The sequence below is a fragment of the Centruroides vittatus genome, unplaced genomic scaffold (assembly GCF_030686945.1).
Source record: "Centruroides vittatus isolate TY-2023 unplaced genomic scaffold, ASM3068694v2 contig_817, whole genome shotgun sequence".
NCBI lineage: Eukaryota > Metazoa > Arthropoda > Arachnida > Scorpiones > Buthidae > Centruroides > Centruroides vittatus.
In genome coordinates, this window is record NW_027122532.1 from 1,339,122 (window position 1) to 1,355,382 (window position 16,261).

General features: G+C 36.4%; 2 protein-coding genes across 2 annotated transcripts; one reads left to right on the forward strand and one right to left on the reverse strand.

The window, feature by feature from the left end:
- Window positions 1-940: 940 nt before the first annotated feature.
- Window positions 941-4,182, forward strand: LOC136982178 (ganglioside GM2 activator-like). Its single transcript, XM_067278611.1, has 4 exons — window positions 941-1,149; window positions 1,215-1,376; window positions 3,081-3,218; window positions 3,887-4,182. The coding sequence occupies exons 1-4, from the start codon at window positions 952-954 to the stop codon at window positions 4,040-4,042; spliced, it is 654 nt and encodes a 217-aa protein (XP_067134712.1). The 5' UTR covers window positions 941-951; the 3' UTR covers window positions 4,043-4,182.
- A 6,164-nt stretch (window positions 4,183-10,346) lies between these two features.
- On the reverse strand, window positions 10,347-11,794 carry LOC136982179 (ganglioside GM2 activator-like). Its single transcript, XM_067278612.1, has 4 exons — window positions 11,592-11,794; window positions 11,344-11,505; window positions 10,626-10,790; window positions 10,347-10,539 (listed from the first exon to the last, which is right to left on the reverse strand). Exons 1-4 carry the CDS (start codon window positions 11,766-11,768, stop codon window positions 10,378-10,380), a joined length of 666 nt encoding a protein of 221 aa, XP_067134713.1. The 5' UTR covers window positions 11,769-11,794; the 3' UTR covers window positions 10,347-10,377.
- Between the last annotated feature and the right edge of the window lie 4,467 nt (window positions 11,795-16,261).

Sequence of the window (16,261 nt, forward strand, 5' to 3'; positions counted from 1 at the left end):
CGTAAAAAGACGATGGATATTTATTTCTTAAAGTACAACGGTGTATTTTTCGCTACCTCTTAAATTGTGCACGTAATTAATGAAGGCTCCTATAACACCTATAGTATGTTTGAATATGTTTTTATACACTTAATTAGCCAGTATTTAAACTTTAAACGGTAAAAAGAGAGGCGCACACTTAAATTTTATGCACGAATTCCGCTTTTATGATTGTTATACGCGAATCTATCGACGGTAAAATATGAAAATATTGAGCAGTTTATCACAGGAAACAATGGAATAATTTAAGAAATATGTTGTTATTGACATACTTCAAGTGATAGACAATCTAAGAGTGTATTATATTTTATCTTCTGCAAACGATGCTGTAAGAAATTCTTATAATAGAATATTTGTTCGATGGATAATGATTGTTTCTATAACCTATCGTATCTTTTATCAATGACAATTGAACTTTCGGAGTCAACAGTTTACTTACTACTTGTACTCAATATAATTTATGCAATTATTAATCCGAAAAAGTCACCAAAACAATTAAAAATCATGTAATTAAATATATTTAACTTTTATAAAAAATTATGCGCAGCAAAACAATCAAAATTTATAAAATTTTGACCCTAAAACTTCCATTTAAGATAACATTTTTGTACCGTTTATGCCAAATTCAATGTCAAACTAATATTTATTTCCCGGGCCTTTTATCCCTAAGCTGTTCATATTCGGTCTCGACTTTCATCTCTACAAACCCTTTCTCGATATTAAGGAAGGACAGACAACCGACAGGCTGACGTCACTGGGAATTTATAGGTCTACAGTTTAAAAATTGCAGTCCAACGAACGGTAGAGATAACACTGTTCACGATTATCGCATTAGCCTAATCATCTGTTTGCCGTAGTTTCCTATATAACGGGAGGAAGAACAAATGGACATCGGCAGAAGGAAGAAAAAACATGGGAAAGTTACCGTTTAACTTCTTGCTACTGACTGTAGCGATATACCCAACCTTGGCAGTGCCTTCTACTCTAACACAATTCATACGTTCGAGTAACGAAACGGCCGAATTACTTTTAAAACTAATATCAGAACCACAGATCTTGGATCGCGAATGGAGTCAATTTTACAAGTTTGAAGGAATTCCCATGCCAAAAGTAAGGTTATTATTTTTAAATCGATTTATTTGGTTGTTTAATTTATAAATTCCTCGTTTTTACAGGGAGATAAACCGTTAGTCGAGTTTAGTTGGAGTAATTGCGCACCATCCGCTCCCGTTCGCATCAAATCTTTGCATATTACTCCAGATCCCATCGATTATCCGGGTGATTTAACTTTCGACTTCGATATTGTTCTTGGAACGGAAATAGTTGCACCGTTTAAAGTAAGCAACTTTTTAATTAAATTTAATATTTTAAGTTCATTTATAGTTTAATTAGATTATCGGATAATCGAAGCGTTAATCTTGACGCTCCGAAAGATTCAGTCCTTCGAAGGCACGCGGGTTGTTTAAGCCGAGTAGTTTGATCCGTAGTTAGATTCATTAAGAGCCTATCATAAACGCGAAAAAAGCATTACAGTAAATATAGGGCCTTCTTTTTCACTCGGTTCCCATTAGCGTTTGACCAAACTTGCCTATTACTCTTTGAGAACATATTTTTAGGTCTATCATTTGCACGAAAACACGACCGATTTTCTCATCACTCGGTTTACGTTAAGTCCTCGGAGAGGAAATTATGCCAGTTCAGATTATTAATAATTTAAATTAAATTCCTATTTGAATGATAAAACATTTAAATATAATTAAACTTAAGTTAATTAGCACGATTTCACGCAAGAAAAAAAAAATTTAGTCTATACGTCAAAATTTCGGATCGAGATGTCCACCGAGCCATTGAGATCTTTTTGGTCGATGCAGTGCGAGTGCCCTCTAACTGCAACTCGGCAATTGTAATCTTGATCTTCGATGTTCTCGTCGTTCATCGAAATGATGCTTTCTTCTGCAGAGAGTCGTTCCCTGTCCGAAGACGTGGTTATGGGGAAGTCGGAGCGGTGTGATTCCGCATGGATACGTGACAGCGAGTGCATTCTTGCAATTCCGACGTTTGCGAGGATCCACACAGAACTAGCGATTGGTTTAGTGGCCGTCGGTAGATTGTTATCCGAGTTAGCGATCTACTGATATTTTTTGAAAATGAGCGAGTCTACGTGTCATGTTTATTATTGACTAAATATATTGTTTTACTTACGAAATTTGGGCCTCTCGCTTGCGTCGCATTATAACGGATCGAGCTGTATAATACTGTAGTTTATTAAAAACCTCTCGATAGTCTCTTTTTATAGCTTAGAGGGATATTTTGTATTATCCGCGTTTTCCGGTTTTGCGTGCACACCCGTGCACCAGTTAGCACGAATAATAGGGAATCCGATTTATTTAAGAAAGATATGTAATTTGTTTTTTAGTTGTTCGATAACTTATGTTGCTTTGAAAAGAAAAGCGCAACTAATGAAACGGCAAAAACGGTTATTTAAAAAGGGAGACAATCGTTAAGTTTTCTTTATGTTTGAGTAGTTTTTATTCTGTTCACCCGCGCCTACCAGCGGCCGAGTGAATAAAACCACCGAACACTGGTGGTGGGTAAGCACCTCCGGCCGTGTGGAGTTTTCCGGATTTTCGTCACGTTTGTAATACCCGAATGGGCCTGTTTTCCTTAGAAAGTACTGTTTCCCGGGAGGCATCCCCCTGAACAGATTTCCGACGTTTTGCGTTGCTGTAAACGAATGCTTATCTGTAAGTACAGTAGAACCCGTTTAAGAAGTTTCCGCCTAAGAGGTTTTCCCGCATAAGAAGTTCCTTCAAAAACTTCTTAACGGGGTCCTATTGTATTTATAATAAACTTTTTATAAAACCAAACCCTACCCTTAAAATTAAGCTTTTTTAAGTTTAAGCAAAAAACGGATGATACCGAGAGTTGCCGGGAGAGTTAAGCGACTCGTTGCTAGAGTTTTATTTAATGAAAATTGTCAACCAACGATTTTTCTTAACCAAGAATGAGTTTATTCATATATTTTCATTGTGTTTTCTTAGGTCGACGTCAACATGAAGAAGAAAGTGCATTCCGTTTGGGTCGAACTGCCTTGCAAAAACAATATCGGTAGCTGTACTTATCCGGATTTTTGCGTTATTATCGATGAAATTCCATTTATTGGATGTCCATTTAGTGCGGTACGATTGAACTGTTAATAATAAATATTTTGCTAGTAATTATGTTACTTAGAATATATAATTTATTAGTTTATAAATGTTTAATGTTTTACACTATCATTTTACTTAAGTATACCAGATACAGGCATAATTCGTTGCTGGAAACTTAAGCGGGTAACGTACACGTTTCTGTCCCTTAGTACATTGTAAACTGGCTTATGGTTTCCCCAGCGAGTGACACGTGAAACTCGCAAATCCCCTAGTGGAATAATTGTGACCTATTCTTAGCGGCACGTGTCCTCGACCATTGGCCCCACCGACGTTCGACTCGCACACAATTTAAACTGTTATGATTTAATCAGACTCCGACTCGATTTAAAATGGCGACGAGTTATTGCTTCGGTGTCTAAATAAAAGCATTAACAATTCAAAAACTTGGGCCCTTTTTATATTTATATAAAAGGGGCCTAGCATATCCACATATACCTCACACACTTAAACCCGCCACATCATATGTATTAATATCGACCGATATTAAGTATTAGTCTTGATATTGAATTAGTATATACACTGCGCTGTACGTAAAATATCAACAACACGCAACACGTAAGATATTGAATAATAGTTATAATATTTAAATTTAATTTATGCAGTAAAACAAAGTCTTTAAATAATTATTTTTTTTCCAGGGAGAGTACAAGTTCGGTCCTATGACTATATCATTACCCGAAATTCATTTACCGGATTGTATCAGCACTGGTGATTATAAAGTTAGAATCAATGGAAGTCACGACGAAAGAACATTATTTTGCTACGATTTTAAGTTTTCATTGCACATAACTTAATATTTTATTAAAGCAGTTAATCTGATAATTGGTACGAATAATTCTTTTTTCTGATATCCTGTACTTGATTTGGGGTTTGCCTTCTTTTGTGATTAATCCTTTAATTGTATTCTAATTATTCGATGTAATAAATATGTAATAAGGTGTTAAATGGTTGTGAAAAATGGTTTTGTGTGAGAATAGCGAGGTTGAGGCCGAAGTTTTAAACGCGAAAACGCGTACGTCAGACGTCGGCGCCGCTTTCCTCTAAGCCTAGAAGTTTGACAATGGCGTTTGGAATGTCGAGCACGATTCCATTGACTTTCCAAACGCCATTGTCAAACTTCTAGGCTTAGAGGAAAGCGGCGCCGAACGTCTGACGTACGCGTTTTCGCGTTTAAAACTTCGGCCTCAACCTCGCTAATGAATTCTTTGATTATGCTTTGAGGCTTTTGAATCATCCTTAGGCTTTAATGTAAAACCCTTATTTCAAGGATTTTTCATTAGAGTGGTTCCCAAAGTGGTCCCCAAAGCGTAGGATTTTTCATTAGTGTGGTATAGCAGTGGCTCCCAAAGTGGGCACTACCACTCCTTGGGGTTAAGTAAATCTAAGAGCGAAAAGAAGCAAGGGGTGGCAGGGAAATGGAGGCAGAGTTCTGACCGAATGGTGATGGTGAAATCGTTGCGGTCACTGACAACCTTTCCTTTTCCTCCGTTAAAAAGGGTAAAAAGAAACATGGCGTTTAATGGTTTCGGATATGAAGAACAATGCACGATAAGGAAACAAAATGTGAGGTTCACAAAAAAGTTTGTTACTATTGTACACGTTATTAATTGAAGATGAGGGGTATGCCACAATACATCATTGCATAGTACATAACATGGACGGAGAGGGTCAAAAGTGGTTCGGAGATTATACACGTGATTAATGGACAGTCCCTAAAGACGAATGAAAATGGTTCAAATCAGTTAGCATAAAAAAATTCAAGACTATAATGATCATTTTCTAACAGATAAGTAAGAATGAGCCATCTAATTCTTGCGAATAATTCTTACAATTCTAATATAAATATGATTCTCGGATCTAAAATAGCCAATGTCCAATTTGAGATTATAGCGTTTTTGTAATCAACTTCGTGTGTTCTGTCCGCGTGCAACAACGGCCAGAGTTCAAGTTCCATAATACAGTAATGTTTGTGTGGACGTTGACACATTGACCTGTTTGTAAACACTTGTCGGTAGTTGTCCGATAACACCAAATAAGTCACATTTTACAATGGCAACTGTTCTGGATAAAATAACATTTATTGTATTTCTGATTTTCTGTCATGCCCTCGCAGCTGCGACGGTCTTTGCCTCGAAACTTTTACGCGGTGTCAATGTCGGCATATTTCTGCTATTAACACCGCGAAAAAGAAGACAGAAAATTAAATTGTAGTGCCTCATAATTGGAGTAACTTTGTAGGAATGGTTCATTCCAACAATCCTTTATAAATAATAAAATTGAAAACGGGATTTGTTTCTGAACTTCGAGGAGCCGATGCATTAGGAGTTTGTCTAATGCAAGAAAAATGAAATCGATGCTGCGTGTTCGGCCAAAGAAGTGAAACTGTCAGAACCGTGCAGAGGAACCAAAGAAGCTTTTTAACAAAACTTTCCATCTAGAAGACGAATTTCGGGTGGTAAACTTAGGGAAATTGTGTCGCACGCGTATAACGGGCCTCATTAACTGCAACAACTATCCACCCCTCGCATACCACTGCTCTATAACTACAAAAGCCACATAGATCACACGATGTTACTATTATTCATCGGCGTGAACAACAAATCTTTCTATTCACAGCTTGTATCGTGGCCCGAAATCTCTTACAAATTTGAAGACTTATTTAAGTCCGATGACAATGATGTTTCGGGTCGATCCCTTTTCTACCCCGAAACGCGATACACACAAACAAATGTAAAATTTAATCATGCTATGTGTGTAAATGTACTCTGGTGAAATATGTGATGGGAGTGTTGTCGCCCACACACTCCCACTTTCAATCTAGAAAGATATAACCAATAAAAGATATGTTAAAATTAATTATTTTTTCTTTCTAAAAGTTCTTACAAGGTAAGACAGTAAATAAATAGGACAGGGATAATAAGACAGAAATAGAACAAATTGCGCAGGATCACTTTACGAATTTTTTTCCACTATTAATCGTACAGATCTCCAAATTTTTCTGTTTTCTATAATATAAACTGTAAGTTATTCATTCCTTTCTTGTTAAAACTATTATTAATTTTGTTAATCGATTATTTAAAATATATATATATTTATATTTATAAAATAAATTAATTATGTTGAAGTGTTTTCAGTATTACGATACCTCTATTTTTCTTTGTTACTCGAAAAACAAAATATTTACGCGTGTTTTTCAGTATTATTTGTTTCGGAGGAATGTGGAAAGGCTATATATACCCTATGCTATAACTCGAATACCACTATTCCTATTAAACCCATTTCTAGTTCGTCCGAGTGCAGAATAGACCGAATAGGCGGTAGGATTTTCAATTTTTATTTTAATTCCTCTTTCTACCGTGAGAGATCGGGTTAACGCGAAGATTTCTCGGTGAACTCGTCTAGAACAGCAGGATTTGTCTACTCTTCGTCGCAATTTTCTATTCTTTATATAAGATATAATTCTATATTAGTGGAATTTCTGTTTATAGTAATTGCATTATTCGGAACGAAAAGGTGTAACATGGAGAAGACACTCGTTAACTTCTTATTACTGTCTTTTGCAATGTGTCCAATCTTTGCAAAACCTCCTACTCCTATAGAAGTAACTAATTCGATAAATGGAACACTCGGGTCGTTTCACGAATTTATGTCCGACCTACACAAATTCGAACGTCAATGGAAAGAATGCCACGAAAGTAAAGGAATTGAATACGTAAAGTGTTTTTAATACAATCTTTTGTCGTTAATGTTTAATATATTATAATTATTATATATTATATCTTTTGTTTACAGGGTGATAAACCGTTACTTCGGGCTCATTGGGGTAAATGCGCATCTTCTAATACAGTTCGAATCAAATCTCTGTTTGTTTCTCCAGATCCTATAGTTGTTCCCGGTTCCCGTATCACTGAGCTACGATTTGGCTATTGTGGCTAATATATCTTCGCCGTTACAAGTATAAAAATTTACGTTATTTTAAATTATATAAATATAAATCCCAGTTTATAATTTACTTAAAGCGCGAATGAATTTTGTTTTTTGCTACAGATTACTTTAAATATTCAGAAAAAAATATCATACTTTTGGGTTAAAATCCCCTGCATCAAGTACGTAGGAAGTTGTACTTATTCGGATGTTTGTTCTCTGCTTGATATAGCGTGTTCTCTATCTTTTTTGAAAACTATATTTCCATGTAAATGTCCAATTCCTCAGGTATGTTTAAAATAATTAATATAAATCTTTCTTTCACCATCATATAACAGTTATTTTTATGAGGATTTATCACACACATGTTGGCTTGGTTTCAGTGTGTGATAACTCCTCATAAAAAATGGGATTTAAATTTCATTTATGTATTATAAATTTTTCATTATTTTTAGAACGAATATCGGCTCGATACTGGGTTTTAAAATACCCAACATTCCTTTACCGTCTTTTCTTGGTGGCCAATATTACATTAAAGTGGAGGGAAGTTCCGACGGAAAATCGTTGTTTTGTTACGACGGACAGTTTTCGATCGAAATGAATTAAGAGAAAATGAATACGAAATTGTATTTTTTTACCAGGATTTATTTTGTTTATTTCTTACTTCTATTACGTAATACTTATATAATGAAATCAGCATGAATAAATTTCCTACGATATGTAAAGTTTCGATTTTATTAATGCTTACTTCTGCCTCCCTAAGGGCACTAAGATTTCTAATGCCAATTATGTCTGTACGAAACACTGAAACACGTAAGGTATGAAGTTTGTACAAGGATACATCATTGGACATACATCATCGAGAGAAGCGAGATGGCCGCTTTGGTGGCATATAATTACTGTACTTTACCGTCGCCCACATAATCGCCTATTAAAACGTAGATGACAATACGACTTAAGGTTCCAAATTCGAATATTAAACTGATAAAAACAATATTGGGTTAATGTTACCCTAGGTTCCGAGATGGCGACGGGGGAAATTTTTCCCTACGTTGGAGACTGCGACGGGGAAAAAATTTTTCCCTCGATTCAAGATGGCCGCGTTTCCGGCCGCCATCTTGAATTTCTCTGCAGACTCCGCGGACGTTAACCGAAATAACAAAAAAAAAAAAAAAAAATATTTTTTACTCACTTTTCGATGGTGGTTGCCTACTTCTTCCTACTTTTTTTTCCTTTCCGATCCATTCTTTTTTCGGTTTTGCCAGCTTGGATACTTTCCTTTTCTCTTGGTGCGGCTCTTTTCTTCCCTGTTCTTTTCGATTCGGCTGCTCTTTTATTGGTCGATTGGCGTTTCCCTCTGTTCGATTTATTACTACTTGGCCATATAAACGACAGAATGCAACCCCAAGAAATGTGGCCAAATTTACTTTTAAATGTTCCTTCAAAGGCAGAAGTCTTCGTTCCGCACTTACTACATCGCAAGAAACAGCTTTCTCTATTACTCCGATGACATAATTTGCATTTAGAATCGCACGGAATGCAAACGGACTCGGTCGGCTGTATGCCTAATTTTACAGCAAATTTCGGAAATCTCAATGCGTTATCGATACGGGGAGGCAAACCTAGCTCCAAAAAGTCGTCTTCCATTAACTTGTAGAAATCACGTGTGGTGCAACTCGACCGAAATTCGTCGTTGAAACTCAAATCGGCAAAACTACTCATTATCGAATAATTGGCAATAAACTAAACGCGGGGAGGTGGTGAGGAAAAAAAATGAAATATCGTAACCAGAAAAATAAACAGCAAATATTCCAATACGCAATTCGTCGCAACACTGCAGTAAACGATTCCAACTGGAAACTAGTCGATTTGCATAAAATTGCATTGAAATGAACAGAAATCACGTCACAGATCGAGCATTTGCATATTCGTTCGTAACACAACTACGAATTTCCCGCCGATATTACTCTCGCACGACGTCACGAAAAGGCTCCCTCTACCGTCGCAAATTTACACACGACCGTCGCCGTTTCGAGGTTACAGGATACTCGGCAACGTCGATCTCAGGGTCGAAACCGAACGGGGAAAAATTCTCAACGGCGTCGACGTCACGACTCTAGGGAAAAAATTTTTCCCCGCCGCAGTCGCCAAGATAGGGAAAAATTCCCACCGCCGCCATCTCGGAACCTAAGGTAACATTAACCCAAAATGGGTAGTTCGAGTGGGAATCTCGTTCTCTATCCTCGGCACCCGTATTTGCCGGTTTCACAATGCAAGCTTAAAATATCAAGAAATTATATTTAGTTTTGATAAAAGTTTAATGTTTAACACGAAAGAAAGACATTATATTTTGTTTTTGTGTAGAAAATTACATATTTAAGACGATATTATAGCTTACGCCGCTCTTTTGAACACAGTGTATATTGAAATTCTCATAAAAATGGAATGACATTAAGTACAATATACAATTATCCCGTGCTATGCGCCATATGATTTGGTTTTTACTACAATATAATACAAAAGAGTCTCTATAGTCTGTCACTCGCCAGTCCGACAATTCCATTAATCCGACACTCCGCCGCAGAGCGACGTACTGTACGTGTCGCTTGTTGCGAGCGAGATCTGTAAACATAAGGTTCGAGACACGATATCGTGATGTATCGCGGCAGTCGCCATGTTGGGGCTATTGTGGTGTGTATGGTGTTTTTAGAGCGAAGGTGATTGTTTGTTTCTTTCGATCTCAATTAGTTGGATCTCTTGTTATATATATAACACCACAAGAGCTCCAACACGGCGACTGCCGCCATGTTGAGCCTAGTAACTCGAGCCATTTCCTTTATTATTATTTACCTTTAACCACGAACATTTAATAGCACCAATCACCACGATACACAAACTTCCTTGCAAAATTGCAGAAATTTTCGACAAAAGACACGGGAGTTATTAAGCTTCAAACGGGGCGGACAAAACCCACACACAAACATCCATACATACGGCAAAATCCCCCGAATTGCTTTGCATTTCTCGAAGTTTTGTGGTCCTCGAGCCCAAAACTCGAGAAAATCTTGGGAGGTGTCATTTTTTGACCGATTGCCTCTGTTATATATAACAGAGGAAAAGTAAAAATAAACAAAACTAAATCAAATGCAAGATAAAAGTACCATTTACAATTAAATTAATATTTATTACACCGTTTTCTTTTAATTCATTCCAATATTAATGGTTTTATTGAAAACTGTAAATCATAACAAAATAACGCTTTTCCTTTAGAACGTCCCTCCACTTCAATGTAAAAATCACCATCTTTAAGAAAAAACGGCAAAGGAATGTTTGGTATTTTAAAAATAGTGTCGAAATGATATTCTCCCTAAAAATAATCCAACATTTTTATTATATACATTTAAATTTAAATGTTTCAAAATATTATACATTGATAATTTTAATTAAACATACCTGAGAAATTGGACATTTACAAGGCAATTTAGCGTTGACAATGGGCGGAGGACATTTTCTAGGAAACAGTGCACAAACATCTGAATAGGAACAGCTTCCTACATTTTCCATGCAGGGGATTTTAACCCAAAAGTATGATATTTTTTTATGAACATTTAAAGAAATCTATATAAAAAATTCAATCAATTCCTGTATATCAAATGCTGTACAGTATATCCCCTATAACACGGAACTTATCTACCGTGTTATAGGGGGGTCTACTGTATCATTAAATATATATGTATTAGGGTATACTTATCTACCGTGAACTTATCTACCCCGGAACTTATCTACCGTGTTATAGGGGGGTCTACTGTATCATTAAATATATATGTATTAGGGTATATACCAGTAAAGTCTGATAGAAATATTTAAATAGAGAAGATTTGGTTTTGGTTTATGGGATAGACAATGCCTTATATGGGTTATCTTCTTAGGGGTTCTATCGAAAACAGACCACTATTTAGGTTAGAAAGGTAAAGAAAACCAGGGAATCTACGATCGAACCCGTTACCAATGTACAGTAGTGTTATTCACTCGGCCATTGGCGGGCAAATGAAGAAAGAATAGTAGTTCTATAATTGAGCATAAACATATTTTAAATTATACAATAATTAAAAACCTTAGAAAAATACAAATTTATAGATAAAATTTTAAAATTTTAATAGAAAATTTTTACTTGTAACGGCGATGATATGTTTGTTTCGACAACCACATTAAAGCTAAGTTTTACAGAACCAGGAACAATGGCAAGATCTGAAGAAACATTCAGAAATTTCATTTGAACCGCATCAGAAGATGCGCATTTATTCCAATAAAACTGAAATGACGGTTTATTATTCTGTAAACAAAACATATAATAGGCCTATATAATAATTATAATTTATTAAATATTAACAACAAAGTATTCTATTAAAAACACCTTACGTTTTCGTGGAATTCTCTCCATTGACAATCGAAATTCTGTAGGTCAGACATAAATTTATAAAATGATTCGAGTGTTCCATTCATTGAATTAGTTGCTTCTATAGGAGTAGAAGGTCTGGCAAAGATTGGACACATTGCAAAAGACAGTAATAAGAAGTTAATTAATGTCTTCTCCATGTTACACTGCAGATGTTCCGTTTATACGGTAAGATACTCGGCACCAACCGGATGAATAACGGTTAAAGAGAGAGGGATTAAAATGAAAAAGAAAAGTCCTACCGCTGCACTTGTTTCAGTTAGAAATGGGCTTATGTGTGTTCGGTTTTAGTCTTATACCCTTTCTAGAAACCCCTGAAAACGGTTTATTAATGAATAACATGTGTAAACTATTTATTTTTCGAATAACAAAGGAAAATAGAGGTAACGTAATACCGAAAACACTTCAACATAAGTAATCAATTTTATAAACGTGTTTATCATAAACACTTTCCTTATAATCGATTAAAACCAATAGATTTTTTGGAAGCCTACTTGGACTTAGTTTACAGTTTATTGACTTAAAAAATTTAAACTGTAATTAATAGTAAGAGTGGCTAAAATACACGGTGAATCAACAGAAATATTAACATAACACAACACTTAGTAATGTCAAATGACTTTTTCCCCGGATTCTTACTTTCTAATGTGTTGCATTGTCTCGAAGAGATGTAATGGTTCTATTCTCTTTGTATTTTTCATACTCCCAAAGATTTTGTTTTATTGCTTCTCGAAGTTTTCTCTCTTCTACATCTGCAAGTCTTTTACGTGTATTCGTCGAACCACTTAAATATTTAGATAAACTTGAAAAAATTGTTAGAATGGCTTTTCATTTATCATTGATTTTTAAAAATACATTTATTCTAAACGTATTTATTTATTAAATACGTAAAGTAGCTTGCAGTGTCTTCGGTATTGTAATATGTATTTTTGTTATTCGAAAAACAAAATATATACGTACTCGCACGTTATTCAATATTATCCTTACAAATAGACGTATTCGTGGGAGTATAGGAGACACGTGCCATTGCCAAACTCTAAATACGTCATTTCTCGTGTTCCGAAACAATAGAATGATTTTTTTTTTTCGTTTCTCTCCTCTGTTCGCGAACTAATGGAAATGACTGGATGGTGAGAAACGAAACTAAGAGAATTACTAAACCAACTGAGTCTTGCGGAGTTCTTTCCTCCCCAGTGTTCTTTTAACTGCATTCGTTACCGACTACCTCCATTTTAATTCCTCTCCTTCTTTAGTTAAGGCGGTGTTCTTCCATCCTCCCTAATAATAATTATCATAACTTTTCTATTAAATTTTATATCCTCCATGTTTTTGTGTTTTCCTGGATATCTTTCGAGATAATTACGCGCGAACTTAGTTAGTTTGTCGGTTTTTAACCTTTCAAATCTTTTCTGTGACTTCAGATGTTCTGTAACGATTAGGAACTTTTATCCGAGTGTTGGTTGAACGGAAGGTTATTTATTGCGAGATGGTCACAATGCCGGGCTGCAGATGTGTCCATAATCCGGATGCCCCATTATGGTCCTGTCCGAACCCAAGATTAATACAGGATATTCGGGAATTCTTCTCGGATATATCGGATTCCGTTCCTTACCACCAGGAAATAAAAGGAAAATATTGATAAGTCATTAAACATTAATTATATTTTGATAAAATGCTTACATTTTATAATAAAAAATTTCATACATTTTTTTAGGGAGAATATCATCCGAAATACGGCCGTTTACAGATACCCGACATCCCCGTGTCCAGTTTTCTTAAATGTACTTCTTATTGGGTAAAGTTCAGGGAAGCTCTTGTAAAAAACAATTGTTTTGCTACGATTTACTGTTTTCAATAAACACTAAATAATGAAAACTTTAAGGTTGTTTTTAACACTTCAATGAGATGAATCATTATCATTCCGTTAAATCTTTCCTCTGTATTATTCTGTATTAATAAATTCAAATCTAGAAACTGTATTTATCTGTATTTTCAATTAAATGTTTATTATTTACGCATTATAAAAGCGAATCAATAATTGATTTTATTTATTTAAAATTGTTGTATTAAGTGTCGAATCAACACAAATAATTATTTGAATAAAATAATTAATTTAAATTAGAAATAAATTAAGAATTCAATTGGGAACTTTCACCTTTTCCACGCGTCAAAAACTCGAAGATTTCTTTCCCGTTTGTTTTTACGAATCGTTCTTCGGCCATATCCGAGGCCGTTTTCTCGGTTTCCGGACATCACGTCACACTCGGCCGTCGTTAACAGTCGCGCTGTTTTGAGAAAAGCGCCGTCGATCGCGCACGTCGAAGGAGCGTAACCCCCGAAATTCTGCATATTTTTGTCGGCGAGACGGACGTTGCCCGTACCAAACCTCTTCCGGCAGCGATAAGCAGCGAGGTATCGCCGTCTCCGTCTCCGGCATTGGGATCTCGTCCTTTTCATAACAATTTCTTCGTCACTCGGCTGCGTAACGGAGCAAAGTTTGTTGGCTTCGATCCCCGACGTCGGCATCCGCTTCGCATTTTAGCACAGTCGGAGCCGAGCCGAAGTTTCCGCCATCTATCTCCGGAATTTCTCCTAAATTGTTTTTCATGTTAATATTAGGTCTGCCGAAAGAACACTTTCTTAGGCTTTCCCGTAGCCATTATACGAAGATCGCATCTCGTCACCGTCTCTTTTAGTATACCGGGCAACGTAGATGTAGGGATATTCCTCGCGGACGTACAAACTTTGCATAAAATGTGCACGGGTGTGCTTCCGGTCACTTTGTCTCGTACGCCGTAATCCGCATTTCTTCGTTTCGGAAATAACTGTACTATTTCTTTATTGAAAACTTTCGGATTAACGGACAGGCGGAGAGCCGCGGTGCCCCGAATATCGGCCAGATCGACGTCCGCGTGCGCTGTTAATAAAGCCTCGACGATTTCCACCTGGCCCGAATTAGTCGCTTCGATCGATGGCGATTTAGGCGCTCTCTACGAGAAATCTTTGCCCGAAGACGAGAATCGTATCGAAGATTTTTACTCTCGCGAGTATCCGCGATGGAATTTCGTCGTTTTCCGACATCTTGTACCAGATACGAATTTAAATTTCCAAATCGAAGGTCTCCGTAGCCGTAAACCACACTACACCTAAAATCCGCAGATGTCGTTTGTTAGAAAAGTAATAACGTTATTCGTCACAATGAAACTTTAACAATACCTTTAATCTCCGACTTACCTGTTAGTCTATCGTATAGTAAAATTATTCTATAGTCTTATTTAAATGTAAGTAAGGATCGACCGATTAGATTGCATCGAATGTATATACATTTACGTGTAATTATTTATTAAAATGAATGGCATACTAGTAATAAAAGTTAGCTTAGTAATAAAATTAGCTTAGCTTAAAATAATAATTAGCTTAGTAATAAAATTAAAAATAATTTATTTAATTCCACGTGTATATTTTCGATTTGATCGTTTGTAATTTTTTCTGCTCCTCCGTTGCCACGACGCAATTGCGGTTTCGGCTATGCCCACGATGGGAACGACTCGGTGATGTTACGGGCCGGGAAATATCCGAGGAATTTTTCGTGGGTGGTCTGCCCCGGATATATCGGGTCCCGTCTTCGCCACGGTTTGGTTTATTTCGATACCGTAACGCGACACGCGGGCGATCTGTCGGGGGAATACCTCCCGGGAGGTGTGTTTATGGGAATCGGGTACCTGTTTAGGTGTTACTAAAGCGAAGAAAACCTCGAAAACTTCACGTGGCCAACCCGTTGCCCGGGAGCGAACTCACCACCAATGTTCGATGGTATTTATTACCCACGTGGCCACCGATGGGTGCTTTCTTGACAGAACTTAAATTGACAAATTGCCGAAAAACGTTTTGCAAATTAGCGATTGGACCAATTCGAACGAAATTTTTCACATTGTTACGAGTAAATAAAATGGCGTCTTGTAGCGGAGACCGAATTTTAAAATTCGACCTAAAACGGAAGATAAGAAGTCGAAGGTCATTCCCGTATTAAGTGGATGGGAAAATTTTGTATTATACCCTCGCACAACGTTTATTATGTTAGTTAAGGAAGTTTTAGAACAAAGGTAACTATTCACTGCTTATACAGAGTGGCGATTCACTTTCATTTAGTGCCCCTAATGATCTAACGTGAGTTCGCGAGCCACGAGTTACGTTAGTGACGAAATGTTCATTTGTACAATAGAAAATCAAGAATCGTTCGTGCAATTTACTAGATAAACGTTCTCAAAGATAAAACAAATGTTTTTCATATATCATAAGACACCAATTTTAAAGAGTAAGCTAATTGTAAAAATCAGGGAGTAGTTAGTGTATATACATCAGATACGGAAACCTTTGCCGCGGGAGGTCCCGATTAACTGTATACGAACATTCGATGCAAACCGGAAGGTACGTTATTTCAATTTAAGAATTTGTTACACGGATGACTGGAATGACTCTATCGTTAAAGGAAAAGTATGACGTATAGGGGCAAGCCAATACTAATTTGAAGCGGAGAGCATATATTATAACTTACAGAAATAATTGCCCTTAGAAGCCAGCTTTTAAATAGAACTCGCCTCTGTAAACAAACAGAAAATTTCTAAATACGGAG